At 57.2% G+C, this 20,780-nt stretch overlaps 2 protein-coding genes across 3 annotated transcripts in view; both read right to left on the bottom strand.

Moving 5' to 3' along the window:
• GNB1L (G protein subunit beta 1 like) overlaps positions 1 to 11,892 on the bottom strand; it is a 46,681-nt gene extending 34,789 nt beyond the window's left edge. The window contains exons 1-2 of one of the 2 annotated variants that reach the window (XM_081253333.1): positions 11,869 to 11,892; positions 11,713 to 11,769 (exon numbers count right to left, since the gene is read on the bottom strand). The gene's annotated coding sequence lies outside the window, so the exon portion shown is untranslated. Of the gene's footprint in view, positions 1 to 4,695; positions 4,952 to 11,712; positions 11,770 to 11,868 lie in introns of those variants that run through there. The other variant, XM_081253334.1, reaches the window with a different exon arrangement.
• On the bottom strand, positions 7,816 to 11,901 carry RTL10 (retrotransposon Gag like 10). Its single transcript, XM_081253332.1, has 3 exons — positions 11,869 to 11,901; positions 11,713 to 11,769; positions 7,816 to 10,129 (listed from the first exon to the last, which is right to left on the bottom strand). Exon 3 carries the CDS (start codon positions 9,902 to 9,904, stop codon positions 8,762 to 8,764), a length of 1,143 nt encoding a protein of 380 aa, XP_081109458.1. The 5' UTR covers positions 9,905 to 10,129; positions 11,713 to 11,769; positions 11,869 to 11,901; the 3' UTR covers positions 7,816 to 8,761.
• Between the last annotated feature and the right edge of the window lie 8,879 nt (positions 11,902 to 20,780).

The following is a 20,780-nucleotide window of genomic DNA, read 5'->3' on the forward strand; positions in this document are numbered from 1 at the left end:
GTTGGAACTTATCAAATTATCCACTTTCAATATGTGCACGTTTTAGTATATCAGTAATATTTTAAAAAACTCAACAGCAACTAAACAAAAGATCTGAACAGACGACACTTCATCTATAAGGTGTACAGATGGCAAATAAGCACAAGAAGATGCTTAGCATCCTTAGCCTCTAGGGAAATGCAAATGAAAACAACACAGTTCAAATGAAGAAGACAAACCCCCGAGGAAGCCAACGGCCGCTGAGCCGCCGGTGAGGATACAAACTGCACACACGCCCTGGATGACAGCCCAGCAGGTCCCTGGAGCACAAAACAGCCGATCGTCAAGTTGCCAGCACTCCGCCGCTGGATATTTAATCTAGAGAAATGAAAACATACGTGCAAACAAACCTGTATCTGACTGGTCTGTTCTATTCAGAATATCGCCCGAATGCGAAATGTCAACACACCCTTGAGCAATAAAATAGGAAGAAAGTACTGATGAACGCAACACCATGGACGCCTCCCCAGAAAATGAGAGCGAGTAACAGGCTACATACTGCTTGGCCCTATTCACACGGCATTCTGGAAACGGCAGGGCCAGGTAGACAGCGTGACTGGAGGTGCCAGGGGCCAGGGTCAGGGGTCAGGGGTGGGCTCATGACCAAGGGGTAGCGAGAGGAGGGCTCTGACCGTGGAGCGGTTTCTGTACATGTGTTGGGACTCCCTGTAAGTACGTGTCTTAACAATCAGTCCTGATCGATACTGTGAGTCCACAGTGATGAAGGAAACGACTGAAGAAATAGACCAACGGGGAGAGCAGACAAATCTGAGCAGAATTCCAAGTGACCTGCAAGGCGGTGGAGCTGGACCCCTGCCTGCGAGGGTGTGCGTGGAGGCAGCCCTCCTCACAGGGGAGACCTGACAACCGCCACCGTCCAGGCGATCAAGGTCACGCTGACATCACGTTCCCTGGGTCTGACACTGTGCGATGGCCCTTTATCTTGGAGGTCTTGCTCCTAGAAACCCAGACCCCAGGCTGATCTCGAGAAACACACACGGCAAATCCCAGAGGAGGGTACTCGCCTCGAAACTGTCTCGGGCGTCACAGCCCAGAGGGGCCCAAGGGGATGTGACCAAGTGTCACATGGTCCTAGCTGAGGTCCTGGAAAAGGACATAAGAGGAAAACTAAGGAAATCGGAATAAGCTGCAGACTTGGGTGGATCACAGTGCTCGAGGCTGTTCATCACAGGACGACCATGCCATCCCCACGCACAACGGTCGCAAGGGGAGGGCACCAGCACCTTCCAGGCATGGGGCAACCACTGGACCGCCACCCTCCTGGCCATTTTCGAGGAGGCTATTTTTCAAATAACATATATTGAACAATATTTGGGGGCTATTTTTTCTTGACCTACAGTTAATGGTATTTGATTTACCACTAAGGTATTATGAAAACCCAGTTTTCTGCCTAGATTTTTCTGGCTTTAGATACAATTTCTCATTCCAGTTAAGGTGACTTTAAACAGATTTAACGCCAATTTTTAAGTGCTTCTCCTATTTAAAGTGATTTCCCATCCTATTTTTTTTTTTTTTTTTTTTTTTTTTTTTTTTTTTTTTTTTTTGCTGTACGCGGGCCTCTCACTGCTGTGGCCTCTCCCGTTGCGGAGCACAGGCTCCGGACACACAGGCTCCGCGGCCATGGCTCGCGGGCCCAGCCGCTGCGCGGCATGTGGGATCTTCCGGGATAGGGGCACGAACCCGTGTCCCCTGCATCGGCAGGCGGACTCTCAACCACTGCGCCACCAGGGAAGCCCTCCCATCCTATTTTTGCCCTAATATAAATAGACTTAAATCCATCAATAGCGCCCCAACACAAGGTAGTCAGTACTCAGCTAAGCAATTTACTGGTAACTTTTATCATCTTCATGCTCATTGTTACTCCCAAAGCAGAGTAGCACCAGGGAAGGGAGATGCTGACACAGCAGTCCCCTCTCTCTCATGCGGCACGGCCATTCTAGCAGGAAAACTCTGAGCTGGCCGGTCCTCCAGGCCAGGAGGAACCGAGACCCAGTCCCTCTGCACCTCCCAGGCCACACCTGGACAGGCCATCCTGAGCAGGCCCCGTCGCCCTCCACCTTCCTGATCAGCTCAGACCACAGCAAGACCCAAATCCCAGGACTGGCCCCTGGAAGTCACGTTACAGACGCGGCGGACCCAGGGCGGTCCAGGCCAGATCACTGGGAAGCCTCCTGCTTCACAGCAGGACATGGAGGTCTGACCACCGCCCCTCCCCCATCTCTGAAACGCAGGGAGGTCCAGGGGAGTCAGCACACAGCGCATCAGAAACAAGCCCACGACACAGGACAACCCTCTAGGTAGTCAGCTTCTCGTCACCGAGGTCCCTGTGGGTCAGCGTTCCATCCATGGCGCTGGCTCACTGGGTGAGGGCGGCCCAGTGAGTGACACCCAGGCCCCCAGGAGTGGTCCCCCAATAAGTAAGGCCGAGGACACAGCCCCCTCCGAGGAGGCCGGACTGGCCCACAATGCTGTGGAGAAGCTGCGGTTCAGGGGTCCAGGTGAGACAGGGGACAGCCTACTGGGTGACAGCCCTACCCTGTTCCCTGCAGCTCGCTCCCTGGGCCAAGGAAAATGCACCAGCTGCCCTGCCCTCCTGCGGACTGCCACGCGTGGGCCCAGCCCAGGGAAGACCTGGCCCCAGCACCAGCCCTGGCCCGCCCCTCCCGCCGTGCCTGCAGAGCCCCGCCTAGGCCCGGGTGCAGCGGCAGGTTTGCCCAGGAACTCAAACTTCACAAAGAAACCATCTCTGGAGTGGGCTCTGCGTGGCCATTCGGAGTCAAAGGCATGCTTCATAGCCCTCCTGAGCCCGTGCATGGCCAGGGCCCCTTCCCCTTTGAAGCCTCTGGTGAGTGATTGAAGCGTCTCCTTTCTGAGAGGCAGATAGCACAGTGTAATCTGACTCTAAGCCCCGGGATAAAGGTAGTTTGTTTCCTCTCAGCCTTTCTGTCAACACCTCCTCAGTAATTAGCCCTAATTATTACCAAGGGCCAGCCTCCCATTCGGTTATTAAATCAGAAATAGTATCGTGGCTGGGCATCTGTCAACGCCCGGCTGGCGACCTTGGATTCACTGAATCCTCTGTCAGTATCCATGGCTTCAAAGATGCGGATCCTGGGGAGGGGTTCCGGGGAGGCAGCTCCCTGGCCCGGGGAGGGGGTGGGGAGGAGGACGGTGCCACAAGCGGCCCCGTGCTTAGTGGGCCTCAGAGCCCATTGGGGAGGTGGGAACCGGGCACCATCCCTACACTGCCTTCCCCCAACCCAGCCATGCCTGCCTCCTGGGGCCTGACGTGTCCGTGTGTGCCTGCCCGCCTCTGGTACAGCGTCGCCCAGGAGCCCAGGTGGTGGCCTCAGTTGTGCCCGGTTGTGCACGACCTGAGGCTGGCAGGCCCGTGCTGGCTGTTCTGCACATGCACGGGGAAGACTCCTGAGCCCAGCCGGCAGGAGGCCCCCGAGTCCCGACTACAGGCTACCCACCCCGCCCCCCGTGGGCAGGGCACCTCCCCGTGAGCCGGAGGGTCCACAAGCAAACTCGGGGATGGCTGTGGACATGAGTTTCCGAAGTAGAGCTGAGTGCTGTGCTCCTGAGGCCCGGGGAGGACAGCCACCCACCCATCCTGGGCCTGAGCCTCTTGTTCAATCCAAGAGAAGCAAGTCACCTGCTCCTGCAAAGCCTGGGAGGGGCGCTGCTCCCTCTGGCAGGATCCACTGCTCAGGCAGCAGCAGCGCTGACCTCACCTCCCTGGGGCAGCATTCTGGGCCCTTGGGCAGCTGCCAGCAATTTGTGTGAAGCCCCTTGGGGGCTGTGAGTGTCCCTTCCAACTCGCCCAGTGTTTGGGGAAGATGGCCACGGAGGACCAGGCTCCTCCGCTGGGGTCAAGGTCCATGTGATGTGATGGGTGCCTGGGCAGAGGTGAGCACAGCCCGTTCTCCCCTAAGCACCTCTGTGGCCTGACCAACACAAGGTACGAAGGACTTCCCTGAGGGCTTGGAGGCGCCAATTGGACTCCTTGGGATGGGGGGGACAGGCCATCATTGCCGGGCCAGGAGGAAATGCCAGGGTGAGGAGCCACTGGTCCAGGAGCTGGAGATGGCAGGAAGGAAGGCCACTTGGGCGTTCTCAGCCGGCCTGCCTGGCACTTACGGGCTGGGGTGAGACCAGCCAGCAATGGGCTGCTGCCCTGGTTGTTCCCGGTAAACGCACAGAAAAGCTCCATGTTTTACAGGAAGTGGGATCGTTCCCCGGCACCAGCACCGGCCTCTGGGGCCCACTTCTGCCAGGAGGGATGGTCCACAGGGGCCAGTTCCCCAGGGCTGACATCAGTGCCCAGACGGCCCTCCCCAGGGCCTGGGACGGGGCCGATGCCCGCAGGCTGGTGCCCAGGAAGCTCCCGTGAACCCAGTCCCACTTGGAGAGGGGCCCCTAAGCATGGTGGTGGTGAAGGACGCTATCACTTGAGGCCTCTCGGGGGCCAATGTGGCACACCCAGCAGCCAGCAGGTGTCACTGCACCATGGCTGCACTTCTGCCACCCGCACAGGCAGGTGTAAGGGCGCGGGCTCACTCCCAACCGCTGGCGCAGGCCGGCACTGCTCGGACGCACAGGTGGAAAGCAGCCAGGGACGTCCCTCTTCACCTTCTTACGGCCCCGCCAACAGGGAGACAGGGCACCCAGGGAGAAGGAACGGGCTGTCAAGGGCGCCCTGCAGGCCAGGAGATTCCAGAGTCATGTGAAAGGAAGAATGTTTAAACTTGGGAATATAGAGTAATGTCTTCGCACCCTCTGTAGGGGTCTCAGATACAGAACAACTGGACACGTCCTGCTCGGGGCTGGAGCAGCTCTGCACACAGGGGCGACGTCAGAAGGATGCTCACGACAGCACTGCCCAAGGCTGCAAAGATGGGAAACAAAGAAATCCACGTCGGGCGTTCTCATGGCCCAGCTGTCTCCCCGAAGTTCCCATGTTGAAGCTCCACACCCAGCACCTCAGACGTGGTTGTGTCCAGAGGCTTCAAAGAGGGGATTAAGGTTCAATGCGGTCATATGGTGGGCCCTGATCCAATAGGACCGGTGTCCTCATAAGGGGGCAAGGATACAGACATGCTGAGGGAGACCGTGGGGGGACACACAGCGAGGTGAGGGGCCTCGGGAACAGCCAGCCCTGCCAACACCTGGATCTCGGGTGCCCAGGCTCCAGGACCGGGAGGAAGCACCTCCTGTCGCTTAGGCCATGCAGCTCTCTCCCCACGGCCCATGTGGCCCCCCCTCATGGCTGCACGGCTGTGTCCCGCCGCTCAGCGCTGAGGGCCCCACCCACTTCGCAGGAGGGCGCAGCAGCTCCCTCAGGCCAGGGGAACGGAGGGGAGTGATGCGCACCACTAGTGGTTCACAGCGGTCCTTCCCCAGCCTCTGCGGTCGTGGAGAAATGTAGCCAGTGGAGCTGTCGGCACGGCCCGAGGGACCACAGCGGACGGGGTGGCCACGATGTGGAGGTTCTCTTCCTGCAGCACAGTCGGCCTGCCCTGACCAACACAGCGCCAGCAGCCTGGTGACCGCACTCCTCGCTGCCAGACCTCCAGGCTGTTAACAAGGCGGTGACCCCCACTGGGCACTCAGCCCTACCCCGCCCCCTTGAGGACCGGTGATTCCAATGGCTCGTGGTTCAGCCGAGACCAAGCAGCCGCCACCTGCATGCGGGCCAGGGTTCAGCGCGCCCAGAGGCCTCCTGCAGTTCCCGGCACCTAGAACGTCTCGAGTCCTGGAATCACAGCAGAAAATCTGCCCGTACCTCCCCATGGTGCTTTTGTGACTTTTTACCGTTAAATCTTTAATCCACCTGGAGCACGGCTGGCACAGAGTGAGTTTCACTGTTTTCCAGACAACTGACCAGCTGCTCCAAGTCCTCTCACTGAATGATCCACTTTACCCCCATTAATTGGAAACAGCCCTGCCAGCGTGAACTAAACCCCTGTATTTATTCGGCTTTATTTCCAAGTTCTCTGCTCATCCTTCCACACCAATTTCCATGTCCTTTCGTTCCTGCAGCTTTAAAAAATGTTCTGTATCTCACAGTACCTCATCCTCAACACTTCCGGTGTTTGAAGTTTCCTTGGACACAGGCGCTTTACAAACCCTCCCACAGTGCCCACCGTGTCCCAGCTTTAGAAAATGAGACCTCCGGGTATTTCCAAGGGAAGCGAGGGACAGACACAATGGTCTGGAAGGCACGCCCCAGCACAGCCCGCCCTGAGCACATCCAGCAACACTGCCAGGCCCAGAGCACCCTCCTCCAGGTGGGATGCCTACGTGTGCAGAGCCAGGAGTGGCCATGACCCAAGGGCCCTTCTCCTGCCACGCACAGCACAGCCCCCTCTCCTGGCCCTCTGTGTTCCTTCTCCCCCCGAGAGGAGAGCAGCTGGGTCTTCACATCTGCCCAAAGGCAGGGCACAGTGCCAGCTAAAGATGGGGCAGTCACTTTCCGGAACCATAGGCGCTGCCTGTCTGGAAGGCCAGCGCCCTCCCACCCTCTCCCGACCCCAGGAATGGGTGACCTTGCCCTCACAACTGAGGCCTGCCCCTCCGTCCTTTTCTTCATGGCCAGGGCACAACAACAGAACCCATTTTCCACAGGTCATCTGTCCCGTCTCTCCCCAAAGCCCCCAGGCCTGCCGTAGCAGAGATGACCCTCATGAGAGGTATGCTGGACCATAACCCGAGCCTGCAGGAGCCATCTGGGGCCCAAGGGGGAAAAAGCCCCCAGTGAAACCGGGGGTCAGAAGGGAAGATGGAAATGTTGGGACTGAGGGAACTCACTCCAGGTCCACTAAGTGGAGACGGGAGAGGCAGCCTGTGCAGAGGGCTGCTGACTGGGCCACCCGCCACAGAGGGCAGCTCTGGGGCCCCAGTGTTGCCAATGACACCAGACCCACAGGTGGGCCAGGCCACAGCTGACCAGGACAGCCTGCAGGAGGGCCCGGGCCTGAGCAATAGCATGGGGGCAGCAGCGTGACCAGGCTGCGCTGGAACATCCAAATTTCTCCACTGGATCAGAACCAAGGGTGCACAATGATTTCTTGTCAGCTTGCTTGTTTCACTTTGGGGCTACATCGGCTTCCCACCTACTTCTAAGACTCGCAGCTGTTTTACTTACGAGGTGTCTGTGCCATAAAATAACTCACAATAAAACCACCTGAACCCAGAACCTTTTCAAGCAAATTACTATAGGAAGTAATCCCAACAATGTCTATTTTACTTAAAATTTTTTACCATTTGCTTATTACTTTCCTTCCTAAAATGACTTTCTGATTGCAGTTATATTTCCACTTCTTTTTCTTTGCTACTCTCCAGGAAGGTGTTTTGTTTTCCCAATTGTAGGACCCACAGGGGCCTGAAATATTTGCGTATCTGCCCCTTGGAGCAGATGCACTGTGCCCATCCTGTGCTGACCTGGGCTGGAGAAGCCTCCCAGTCAGCTGTTACTAGAAAACCCTCCCTGTGCAGAGCGGGTCCTCCTTCACTCCACCCTCGGCCCTGGGGACTCACAGCCCTGGCCTGCTGTCTGCTCCTAGCTTCACTGCTGGCCTGGAAGCTAGTTCTCAAGGCCACACTCCTCCCACCAAGCCTCCCATTCCCACCCATTCAGCCAGACCCTGCAATGATCCAAGCCCCTGTCATGAACCACACCTGCAATGCTGACCGGGTACTTGCGGCTGGGCCCAGGCTCTGCTCCCACTGATGGACAAGGACTCACTCAGCCATGGATCCAACTCATGTTTAATAGCACGGACTGTGTGGCAGGGACATGAGGTTGACTGATGGAGCCCTGCCCTAGGGACTCACAGTACATCCAGAGACACACGTCATTACAGCGCTGGGCATAAGTGCTGAAGCAGCCAAGTGCACAAGTGGGTATGGAGGCAGGACTGCTGAAGAGCAGAGGGGAAGGCAGCGCAGGCCAAAACAAGACTAGATGCTAACATAGCAGGCAAATGCCTGGAAGGGAGCTGAGACTGGCAAAGAGGCCTCCACTCCACCCTCCTGCATTAAAGCTGTCCCAGTGGCCCAGGGCTGCTGGTAAGCCCGTACGTAGGGAAGCACCCTTCTCTGCCAAGACACCCTCCCACTTATACTGAATAATGAAAGCAGCTGCTTCCTCCATGCAGCCTTCCTTAACTTCCAGTCCGGAGGATAGGGGACACAGGGAGCAGAGACCGGGGCAGGAGTCAGCAGACACCATAGGAGTTAGGTCCAAAGGGGCTGGCACAGCGGACACAGCCCAGTCCCAGCCAGCACTGAAGGGGGTGGTTTTGGGGGGGACTAGTTACAAGGACTGTACAAACTTGATGGGGATTTATCTATGCAACTCTTTCCAACTAGCGGGAACAGGCCAGGTGAGAAGGCGCTCCCCAACAAGGTGTTGGGATGCAGCCAAGAGCCCAGTGGGAGGCAGCCTCTGGGCCACTGAGGGAGTTGGAGAATGAGGGGCACAGGACAGAGGCCACTGTCCTGCTGTGCCCTGGGGTGGGGATTTAAGGGGAGCTGTTTGTGCTCAGACACGATAGATGCCAAGCAAGTGCATCTCCTGCCCAGCAACGGGGCAAGTGGACAGGGCACTACCTGGTGCACCCCATCTAGAGTGAGCTGGCAATACCCCACTATCCTGACAGGGGGGCCGTGGGGTTCCCTGGCCACGCAGACCACTTCATGACAAGGGGGCACTGCCACACCTGCCCAGGCTGTGTTCGGAATCCAGTGCTGTGGGTCGGGGCGTTGGACAGAATGGTGGCTCTCCTGGGGTCGCTGGGGTGTCCACTGCCCCCTGTGGGGTACCTAAGGATGCCTCCTGGCCTGCCTCTGTCTCAGAAACCTCCTCCTTTGTTTTCTGGGGTCCTGAACCCCCTGGGTTAGTGGGACCTGGTTTCTGGGCAGGGGGTTCAGCAGATTCTGCAACTGCAGGGACAGGTTTGGGGGCCGCCTCCCCTGGCTCGGAGGAAGATGGCCCCACAGGACCAGGACCAGTGCTGCCTGCAGAGCTGGACAAGGCAGGAGGCTCCGCAGGCCCAGGGCTGCTCTCCATGGCTAGCAGCTGCTCAGATAGAGCATTTCTAGATGCGGAATTGGAACTAGAAACAGTGGGGGTGGCCAGAGCAGCGGGGACAGACCTGGGGGGAGTGCCCATGTTGAGGGCCAAGGCCTCTGAGAACCTAGCTAAGTACTGTCTCACCACAGGCAGCTGTGGGGCCACTGGTGGCTGGCTGAAGGCCAGAGGCAAAGAACAGGGCCCTGCAGCGTGGTACTCAGCAAAGCTGTTTGGGTTTTGAATAACTTCCTCAAGATCCTGGCAAAAAAGCTCATAGTTGTCAGGCAGGGGCAGGTCCCCATCGAGGTAGGGGGCTGCCCACGCCCGGGCTCGGCCCGTCAGGCGCCCGAGGATCTCGCAGACGCGGCTGAGGTTGTCCCGGTAGTGCTCAAAGCGGAAGGACATGTAATCGCCCAGCTGGGCCAGAAAGCGGTCCAGCAGCCAAGGGGAGCCATCGAAGGTGCCTGGGTCCGAGCCGGGCACCCAGTGGAAGTCCACCCTGAGGGGCCGCGGGCCCATGCACATTGCCGGGGGGCCCCTCTCTGCGGGCTTACCGCCCACAGCACCACTCGCCGAGCTCTTCTGCTCCATGGTCGTGCGCACACACACAGGGTCCCCACAGCAGGGCCGCTCAATCCAGGGATCCACTAGAGGGGTGTACGCAACCCCAGGAGTGGTCCCGTCCTCCTGCCAGGGGTGTGCATTGGCGTAGTTGGCTGCCGCCCGGATGGGATTGCGAGGGCCCTGGCGCCGGCCACGAGGCATGCTGGGAGCAGACAGGAGCTGCCACGTCAACTAGAGAAAGAACGGGGAGAGGAGGGAGGGACGGCGCCCAGAGGGTGGGCAGAAGCGGCGCGCAGACACGACGGGACAGACGGCTGTGGAGGGGTGCTCCAGGCAAGTGCTGAGCGGGGAGCTGACCACTGCGGCCTCAGAAGAGCTGAGAAGAGCTGATGGGACTGTCAGACGCAGGCCACCATCCGAGGCGATCTGTCCAAAAACAAGGTGGGAAGAGTGGGAACTACGCCCAACCACCACCACTGGGAAGCCGACCCTGGGCCCCCACCAGGAGCTATCCATGCAAGGGGGCCCAGAGGCCGGCCTGGGAGGTCCCAGAAGGCAGGTACACGCCACCTGGGATGTTTCAAGGGCAAGATGTGATGGCGGTGATGTCAATCCCAGGAGAAGAAAAAGGGGGCCAGATCAGATCCCCCTGGGCTTTCTTGGACGGCCTGCCTGGATGGCTGTCAAAGAATTTCAGGAGGAGAGTGACAAGAACAACCTTCACTGACAGCTCTAGTCATGCCCAACACTGACCCCCGATGAGGCTGGTCCTCTCGCCACCCCCAAGGCACGGTGGTGAGTATGGTCACTCGTCTGTGGCCACACACAAGCCAAACAGTAAGTGGCAGAGGCAGCTGACCCCACCACACGTCACCACGCTATTTACAAGCTACGCTTCACAGTCCTGTGAACCGTCTCCCAGCTGCCCAAGCACTGTACCGTCAGGTGCAGAGTGTGTCATAAAATCTTTTTACGTCACAGCCCCAGAAGCATGGCAAGCACTACCTGTGTGCCTTCCAGCTTTCCCTCCACCCCCACACCCGTCCTGTGTCTCCCAGACTCATGTCGCTACTCACAGTGAAGCCACCCCCACCCCAAACACATCCTCCCTGCATTCCCCTCCCTGTCAACAGCCCAGAATCCGATCCCCTGAGTTAAATTCCACTTGCTCTGTCTACTCTCCCCACCCCAAGGTGGTCCCTGCAAAGGGCCTGGAGAACAGTGGCCATCACCCCTGAGCAGCACAAAGAAACGCAAAACAAAAAAGGAGGTGCAGTTCCCGTCGGATGCAAGGAGCCCTCCCGCAGTCCAGCCTGAGGGTAGCCACCTCCCCAGTCTCCCTGCAACACGAGGTCCACTCCTGGCCTGCACAGAGCGCTCTCTGCTTCACCCCTCCAGGCGCTATTTCCCCAACAAGCCCTCCACACACACACACACCCCGCCCCCCACTGCTCCACCGGCTCCCACCTAGGGGCGCCAGTCTGCACTCACCTTCGGGGCGGCTTCCCACGTGTTTACCTACCCCCATCTGCGGGAGCTCCTCCAGGGGGCACGGCCTGTTGGTCTTTCCGCCCAGGACCTCCCAGGGCGGCCTGCAGCATTTGGAACCGCCAGGGCCCCCAGCACCTGCCTCCCCAACCCCGCAACTCTGGTGGCGAGGCGGGGGGTGGGGGTCTTCCACCTGAAAGCCCGTCCCATCCTAACACTAAAAACACGCTAGGGCGGCAGAGACCCAAGACAGCAGGTAAATGCCGTCCAGTCCAGTTCCTCACCGAGCTCTGAAAAAACGGTGACCACGAACCACTCCCGCTCCTGACCCCTGTGAGGGGAGGGAGCCGCTGCCGTGCGCGCCCGGGACCCCGCCCCGCCTGGCTCTCGCTAATTCGGGGAGCGAGGTCCCCAGCCTGCCCGGTGCCGAGGGACCCGGCCCTTCCCCAGGACAGCACAGCGTGCGCCCGCGGAGCCGAGGCCGCGCCCGGTTCAGGCGCCGCCGCACGAAACCCACCTACCTGCGGCCACGCGGCGCCACGACAATCCGGTTCCCTCGACAGCGAGTCCGAGCGCACCTACAAAACGGACGAGACCGGCCGCCGTGAGGCGAGGCCAGGACCGGCGCGGACCGGGGTCGGGAAGGGACGGAAGGGCGCGAACCCCAACGCACTAACCCGCCGGCCGCAGCCTGCGAACCCAGCCACGAGCAGCTCGAGTCCGAGAACCGCCTTGTCCTGCGGCCACGCCCCCTGCGTGCGCGCAGCCGACCACTACGTCCCCACGCCGGCTCCCGGAACGCCCCTCGCTGGCCGCCCAGCCGCGCCGCGCCTGCGCCCTGCGTCGTGAAGCCTCGGTCGCGCAGGCGCTTCCGGGCCCTGCCAGCGGGGCAGCAGGGCGCGAAGGTTGATGGGAGGGCGCTCAGCTGGACGCCGCGCCGAGTGCCACGAGAGCAGAGGGGGGCCGCGTGCGCAGGCGCAGGAAGGGCCGAGTCCGAGGGCGGGCGGGGCCGCGTGCGCAGGCGCCCGCGGCATGCTGCGTTGAGGAGCGGCTCGGTGCGGCGGCATTGTGGCACCCACCTAGCTCTAGCTGGGACTCAGGGACAGACGCGGCGACCACTGCCCTGAGTTACTGCTGAGCGTCAGGAGGGATGTTGGGGGCCGAGGGCACCAGGGAGGGTTGGCACAGAGGGGCTGCAGCGCTTCCTGGACGGAGTGCCCGCAGAGTACCCGTAGCTGGAGACCCGGCAGGGGCCCGGGCGCGTACGTGTGCCCAGGAGCGACGCGGCGGGGCTGGCCCCGAGGACCGTCCCCTGAGGGCCCGGTTCCCTCGCCGTGGGCGGGCTGGCTCGACTCACCCCTTAAGGCTGGAACCCGAGCGGCTGCCCAGCCAGCGCCCCGCAACAGGGAGGGCCGGTGCGGGGGAGAGCTGTTGCCCTACGTGCGAGACCTCTAGCACCTCGTGCCCCGGGGCCCCCAGGTGGGGACAGGTTACCAGGGCCAAGGCGGCGGAGGTCACTGGAAGTGATGTAACACCAGCTCCCTTTCTGCCCTGGTCTAGCGACTTCTTTCATGAAACCATCTCTGAAATGTTATCTGCATTTACAGCCAAACTCACTTGCTTTGATCCTTGAAACGGAATCAAAGATTACACTGTACCTTCTCAGGGTTTGTGGGGCTTTCAGCAGCCTCGCCAAAAATAATAGAGGTGGCACCCAGCCAGGAAACGCCTCCTGGAAGTGTGAATGAAACTTGTATTTTTTGGTTGTGTCTTTCCTAATTGACCTGATAATTTAAACTTCCTGCTTCAAAGGAGAGGGGGAGTTCCTGACAGAGTTCCCGACAGTTTGGCAGCTAAGGCCAACTCAGGGCAGTCAGCGGAGAGTGGGCAGCAGACTTGTGCAAAACACCCAACCACACCCACCCAACTGGGCCACACCATCAGAAAATACCTTTTTGGGTCCAAAACTTAATTTTGTTATTCAGGCCATCTTCTATGTATATATATTTTTAATTGTGGTAAAATATACATAAAATTTATTTTAACCATTTTTAAGTCTACATTCAGTGGCACTAAGTATATTCATATTATTATGCAAACTTCACCACCATCATCTCCAGAACTTTTTCATTACCCCAAACAGAAACTGTCCCCATTAAACACTCCTCCTCACCACCCCTTTCCCAAGCTCCCAGTAACCTCTATTCTACTTTGTCTATATTAATTTGCCTATTCTAGGTACCTCGTATAGTTGGAATCACATATTATTTGCCATTTCACTTAGAAGAATGTTTTAAAGGTTAATCCATGGTGTGGCACCTATCAGAATTATTGTTCCTTTTTAAGACAATAATATTCCTTTGTATATATATACAACATTTTGTCTATCCATTTATCTGTTGGTGGACACTTGTGTTCCTCCCATCTTTTGGCTGTTGTGACTGATGCTGCTGTGAATGTGGGTATACAAATATCTGTGTGAGTCCCTGCTTTCAATTGTTTTCGGTATATACCTAGGAGTGGAATTGCTGGGTCATATGGTAATGCTATGTTTAACTTTTTGAGGAACTGCCAAATTTTCTACAGTGGTTGCATGAGTTTTCATTCCCGCCAGCAATGCAGAAGGGTTCCAATTTCTCCACATCTTCACTAACAGGTGTTCTTTTCTGCTTTTTCTTTTTTCTTTTTTTTTTAAATAATGGCCATCTTAATGGGCATGATGTGGTACCTTGTGGTTTTGATTTGCATTTCCCTAGTGACTAGTAATGTTGAGCTTATGGACCTTTCATGTGCTTATTGGACCTGGATGTGTGTTTGAACTGGGAGGCCCAGAGGCAGTCGTCAGGCTCTGAAGTGTTCAGGGTTGGTGTCAGATGTGTGGCTCCCCAGAGCCAGGGCAGCAACAGAGACACGCAGCCCAAGAGGTAACGCCAGCTGCCTGAGGACTGCCAGCCTGTTAAGCCTGCCTGTGCTGCTTGCCCCTGGACCTTCCTCAGGGCCCGTCCCTAGAGCCAGCTGGTGGACAGCAGAACCCAGAACCATTCCTGCCATTTCTTTGTTCAAATTCGCTCTGGTCATTCCTACCTTAATTCTTGTAGTGCAAGAAATCACTCCAGCTGTCACCCAAGTGTCTTCCTTTCTCCCTCATTTTTGAATAATATTTCTGGGTTGGCTTTCTTTCTGAATGTAGATTTCATTCCATTTCTTCTCACCTTCATTTTTTCGATGTGCAGTCAGACACATGTAATGTGTCCTTATTCCTCCGACTGTTTTCACAGTTTCCTCTTTGTCTTTGATTTTCAAGAGTTTGACCATGATATGCCTGGCTGTTTGTTTGTTTTTATGTTTATACTGCTTGAGATTTGTTGGGATTCTTGGATCTATAAGTTGATCCAAAATTCATGAAATTTCAGGTCATCATTTCTTCAAAATTTTTTTATGCCCCATTCTCTTTCATCCCTCCGAAGCACCATTATATTAAACTTTATTTCTTTTTTTTAAAATAATTATTTATTTATTTGGCTGTGCCAGGTCTTAGTTGCGGCACGTGGGATCTTTGTTGCTGCATGCAAGATGTTCGTTGCGGCGTGCAGGATCTTTTAGTTACGGCATGCAGGCGCTTAGTTGCAGCAGGTGGGATCTAGTTCCCTGACCAGGGATCAAATCCGGACCCCCTGCACTGGGAGCTCGGAGTCTTAACCTCTGGACCACCAGGGAAGTCCCTAGACTTTCTACTGTGGTCTCTCAGATCCATATTACCTCTATTGTTACTCTCTATTCTTTTGATTGGAGAATTCTTATTTATTTGTCTTCAAGATCATTGACCCTTTCTTTTGCCATCTCTAAACTGTTCTTAAAATCCGTTAAAGTCCATCAAGTAACATTTTCATTTATTGTTATACTTTTCAGTTTTAGAATTTCTATTTGGTTCTCTTTGACCATTTCCGTTTCTCTGCTAAAATTCTCTGTGGTCATTCATTATGGCCAATTTTTCCCTTGAGAAATTACATATATTTATAAAAGCTGTTTTAAAATTTAATTCCAGGGACTTTCCTGGTGGCACAGTGGTTAAGAATCCGCCTGTTGGGGCTTCCCTGGTGGCGCAGTGGTTGAGAGTCCGCCTGCCGATGCAGGGGACGTGGGTTCGTGCCCCGGTCCGGGAAGATCCCACATGCCACGGAGCGGCTGGTCCCGTGAGACATGGCCACTGAGCCTGCGCGTCCGGAGCCTGCGCTCCACAACGGGAGAGGCCACAACAGTGAGAGGCCCACGTACCGCAAAAATAAATAAATAAATAAATAAGTAAAATAAGAATCTGCCTGCCAATGCAGCAGACACAGTTTCGAGCCCTGGTCTGGGAAAATCCCACATGCTGCAATGCAACTAAGCCTGTGTGCCACAGCTAATGAGCCTGCACTCTAGAGCCTGTGAGCCACAATCACTGAGCCCACATGCCACAACTACTGAAGCCCACGTGCCTAGAGCCCATGCTCCACAACAAGAGAAGCCACCACAATGAGAAGTCCACACACCACAACAAAGAGTAGCCCCCTGCTCTGCAATTAGAGAAAACCCGTGCGCAACCACAAAGACCCAATGCAGCCAAAAATAAATAAATGAATAAATTTATTTTTTAAAAATTTAATTCCAGGGCTTCCCTGGTGGCGCAGTGGTTGAGAATCTGCCTGCTAATGCAGGGGACACAGGTTCGAGCCCTGGTCTGGGAGGATCCCACATGCCGCGGAGCAACTAGGCCCGTGAGCCACGACTACTGAGCCTGCGCGTCTGGAGCCTGTGCTCCGCAACAAGAGGCCACGATAGTGAGAGGCCCACGCACCGCGATGAAGAGTGGCCCCTGCTTGCCACAACTAGAGAAAGCCCTCGCACAGAAACGAAGACGCAACACAGCAAAAATAAATTAATTAATTAATAAAAACTCCTACCCCCAACATCTTCTTTAAAAAAAAAAAAAATTTAATTCCAACATCTGGATCATCTTGGGGCTGGTTTCTAGGAGCTGCTTTCTCCTCCTGGCTAGGAATCACATTTCCACGTTCCTCACACATCTAGTCATTTTTAGTTGCGTTCTGGACACTGATGGCATTTTGTAGAGCCTTTGGAGTCTGTTATCTTCTGAAGTGTGTTGGCCTTTGTTTCAGCAGGCCTTCCACTTTGAACTCTTGGGGGCATGGTTTTATTTTTGTGAGGGTGGATCTGTTGCAGTTTTGCCTTTAGTCCTACACAAACCCATTAGTCTTGGAACCTAATTTTTTCTCCTAAGGTGTGGACTTGCTATAGTTTCAGGGGAAGGCCCACAGTGTTTGCACAGCCCCTGTGACTTGGTGGGACTTGAGATCCAAACTCTCTGTTCCCCTGCAGTGGATGATCACTGAAATCTCTGCTCTCTCCTCCTTGAGGCTCGCTCCCACACAAGCAGTTCAGTCATCAACCAAGGATCTGATGGGAGTTTACATGCAGGTTTTCAGGGATTTTCTCCCTCATATCCAGATGCTCTGGCTGACCCCAGCTGTTCTCTGGCACCTCAAGCCAACAGGACTACAGCTTCCTGTTCCTATTCTGGTCACTGGTGCCCTGCCCTAGGGAGGACCCTTAGGGGGAAAGCATATACACGCGAATCTCACTCAGTGCATTTCTTTTTCCAGTGGCTGGATTCCCTCTAGTTTTTTTTTTTTTTTTTTTGCGGTACACGGGCCTCTCACTGTTGTGGCCTCTCCCGTTGCGGAGCAGAGGCTCCGGACATGCAGGCTCAGCGGCCATGGCTCACGGGCCCAGCCACTCCGCGGCACGTGGGATCCTCCCGGACCGGGGCACGAACCTGTGTCCCCTGCATCGGCAGGTGGACTCTCAACCACCGCGCCACCAGGGAAGCCCCTCCCTCTAGTTTTTGATTGCTTTTGGTTGATCTTCAATGCCTTCAGACAGTATCTTTTCTATTTTGTGTGGAGTTGATCACTTTTATTTGCAAAAAAAGTTAGCTTTATACAAGCTGCTCAGACACCACCCAGACCAGCCCCTCTGCCCCCTGTACATCTGTCTCACAAGCACCAATCCAGCTATGCCTGCCTGTATTAAGACTCACAGCACCTAGTGGAACAGACCTGGCCTTGGAGCAGACCTGGCCTCCTGCTCCCCTGTGTGGCCCTGGCACATGAGAGCTGGAGGAGGAAAGCTGCAGGAAGTCAGGTCGGCTCTGAGCTGCAACCCTTTCCATGGACACAGGGTATGTGGAGCTCAGACCTTGCAAAGCAGGCTCCTCGGACCTGTCAGGACGGAAAACACAACGTAAAGGCTTCATGCCCAGGTTCATCAACAGCTGTGCCTTGAGCACCTACTACACACCAGGCACCATGCTGGGGACAGAGACACAAGGAAGGGAGGCTCCTTTAGGGCAAGAGAGAAACACCATTCCAGGAAGGCCTCCTGGAGGGAGAGCCTGGCACTGAATCATAACCAAGGAGGGGGGCTGGCCAGGCAGAAGGTGGAGGCAGTCTGGCAAAGGCTTAAGGGGCAGGCGTGTGCCGTGGGGGAAGTGATCCCACTCTCTGCCTCCCCGCGGTAGGACCTGGTCCTCGCAGCCCTATAGGGCAGGTGGGGAGGGCCTCCCGGTGCAGTTCCTCACCCGGTGTGCCCAGGCATGCACCTCTGGGAGGAGGCAGGCGCCGGGCGGGCCTCTGACCTGCAGAGAACGGCTGATGTGAACAACACTCCACTTGTACAATGTGGCCCCTTTGAAAACCAGATACTCCCTGAGCTATGGAAACCCAACCGCTTGCTGAGCGTCAGGACGTTATTATTATAATCACCCGGCCCAGTTCCAGCCACCGGGGCAGGACAATGCGCCTTTGAGGCTGCAGAGGGCTCGCCTCCCATCCACCCTCTCCCACAGGCAGGGGCCTGGCCGCAACTTCATGCCCCACGGGGCACCTGGGGGTCTGGGCATCAGCCTTCTCACTTGTCAGGTGGGGGCCCAAAGAAGACACGTCCAGATGTTGCTTCCATTGCCTCCTGTTCTGTCCCACATCTTGACCCTGGTAGCTCAGGAGCCACTTACATCTGCTTTGGGGGAACTTATGCGTATGAAAATTCTTCAAAGATACTAAGACCATCAGGGGCCATTAGTCATTCTTGCCATCATGGGCTGCATGCCTCGATAACATAATTATGAAAAGGGGGCCCGTGGGGGGCCGTGCCCAGTGCCTGGAGCCCTGGCTGGGTCAGTGGCTGGTGGCCAGGCAGGGAGCTGGGCCCTGCAGGCTCCTGACCCCCAGCTGCTACGTAACAAGGCCACAGTGCCTGTTGCTCATGGTTCCACTTTATTCCCAAGCTTTTGGTGTTACTTGATCATCAATTTTATGCCATAAAGATCCCACATTCATTAGGAAAAAAAAAAAAAAACCTAGCAAAACTAATTTCATGGAACTGCAGGCTGGATCACTGTCCCATGAAACCCTAGAGGCCAGAGTCTCAAGGCTTGAGCCAGGCCTGCCTCTCCTGTTTGCTTCTGCTGTTGCCGCTGGGAAGCCCTGGGGCAAGGCTGGGGCAAGGCTGGAGCAGGACCAGCCAGGCAGTAAGGGCTCGGTGGTTCCTGAGCTCACCTGCTTTCGTCAGGATTGGGTGTTCACCCTGCGGGTGCCCTGTCCCCAGTGGGGGTCAGCTCCAAACAACAGGCACGCAGAGGGTGGTGGTCCTCCTGCTGCCCACTTGGACGGTGCTGGTATGGCTGCTGGGACCCGGGCTTGGGTTTCGGGATTAGGGACACCCGAGCACCATAAGCCACGTTTGGCTGGGATTAGGCGGGCTCAGCTCTAAGATGCTCTGCTGGCCCTGGGAAGGCACAGGTGCTTGGCTGGGGCCCAGGACGTGCAGGGTTCCCAGAGCCCTCGGGGCAGGCCCAGAAACCCGAGAGATCTCCAGGAGCTGGGCCGCAGGGAGGGCCGGCCAATGGGGAGGAGTGAGCCTGGGGAGAGCAAATGGGGAGAGCGGGGGTCTGCATCAGGGCAGACTAGGCTGTGCTTCCCCCAACAGATGTCAGACCCAGGTCTGAAGGCCACAGCCCACCTGTCCTGAGGCCGAGCTCCTGCAGACCAAGAAGCAGCATCTGTAAAACAGTCTTCTCCCTCCCAGTGTTGCCCAAAAGATCCGGTGTATCAGCAGGAGCGGGTCTCCTCCCGGACCCTGGCTACTCAGGGCGGACAACCCAGCTACTGTCCCCAGGCACCATGGCACCAGCCCAAGGGGGTGCCATCTGTGGCCATCGGGATCAGGCATCGCTTCCACCAAAGACGTTTCCCGACAGGACTGCGTCAGCAGAGGGATGTGCTGTGGGACCTTGGCGCTACAGCAGAGACAGGGCAGGGGACACTCGTGGGGCTGTTTGGGATGTGGCCACCTCGGGCCCAGGCACCCTGCTGGGCTTGTTCGCCCCGGGGGGGCGTGGGGGCATCTCCCAAACTGTTTCTGGCAGTGACTGGCCCACAGCGTCCCCCCACGTGCACCCGGGCTAGGACCCAAGGGTGGGCTGAGCAGGACCGGTGGGCGCTGACCTGAAAGGAGGTGGGCAGTGGAGCTCAGGGCAGGCTTGGTCAAGCTGGGCAGGAAGAGGCCATGGCTCAGGTGAGAGCAGCCAGGGGCCCTGGGCTCCCAGAGGGGCTCAGGGATGAGTGGGGGCAGCCTGGGGCTCTTGGTGGCCTGGCCCAGACCCGGCCACCACGGAGGAGCCTCTCATGGTGGACTCGTAAGAACCAGATGCTTCCGTGAGTGATGTGAGTGCCGGGCACTGAGGCCTCACTGTGGTGGGTGCCCTGACTGGGGTGGGCCGGGCGCCCAGAGCCTGAACAGGGTCCGCAGGGCTCAGTCATGCGGCCTGGTGGCCCTGGGCCTCTGGACAAGCGCACTGCCCAGCCTACTCACGGCGTCCCTCTTGCAGGGCCCTGGGCCACCTGCACTGCATCAGCTCCTGGAAGCTCAACGTCAGGCAGTGAGCGGTGGGTGAGGGTCTTGGGCCCAGCACTGGGGCCTGCTTCAGGCCAGGACACCAGCCACGTCTCTGAGCTTCTGCCTGGCTTGTGGCCACAGGACAGATGCCCCGACCTATTGGCACCACCTGACAATGGTTGTTTCTCACAGGGCAACTCCGCCTGGAGGGTCCCTGGCTGGACCTGGCGGTCACCTACTCAGCCAGGCCTGCCGCCGCGTGAAACTATGGCTGAGGCATGTGTGGGGTGGGTGTTCCCTGTTACCCACCCAGCAACACTGGGGGTCCCCACATGGCTGTGGGATGCTGGGGGGCACCCCCGGCCTCCGGAGGGTGTGCAGCCCTCAGCCCAGCCCTTGAGGACTGGTCACCCTCCCCTGTGTATCTGCCTCCCCGGGGGCCCGGGACCTCGGGGACAGCACCTCAGGGGGCTGGGGGAGGACTGGGGTGGCGGCAGAGGGCTTTCCAACGGAAAGAGAGGCAGGGGAGGGGTGGGCTGGCCCCAGCGGCAGCTCCCCCACGTCACTGCAAAACCCGCAGCCACAGATGAGTGCAGGACATCGCGGGGTCATTATAGGTTACACAGAACAATCC

This window comes from Mesoplodon bidens (assembly GCF_964165515.1).
Source record: "Mesoplodon bidens genome assembly, chromosome: 13".
Lineage (NCBI taxonomy): Eukaryota > Metazoa > Chordata > Mammalia > Artiodactyla > Ziphiidae > Mesoplodon > Mesoplodon bidens.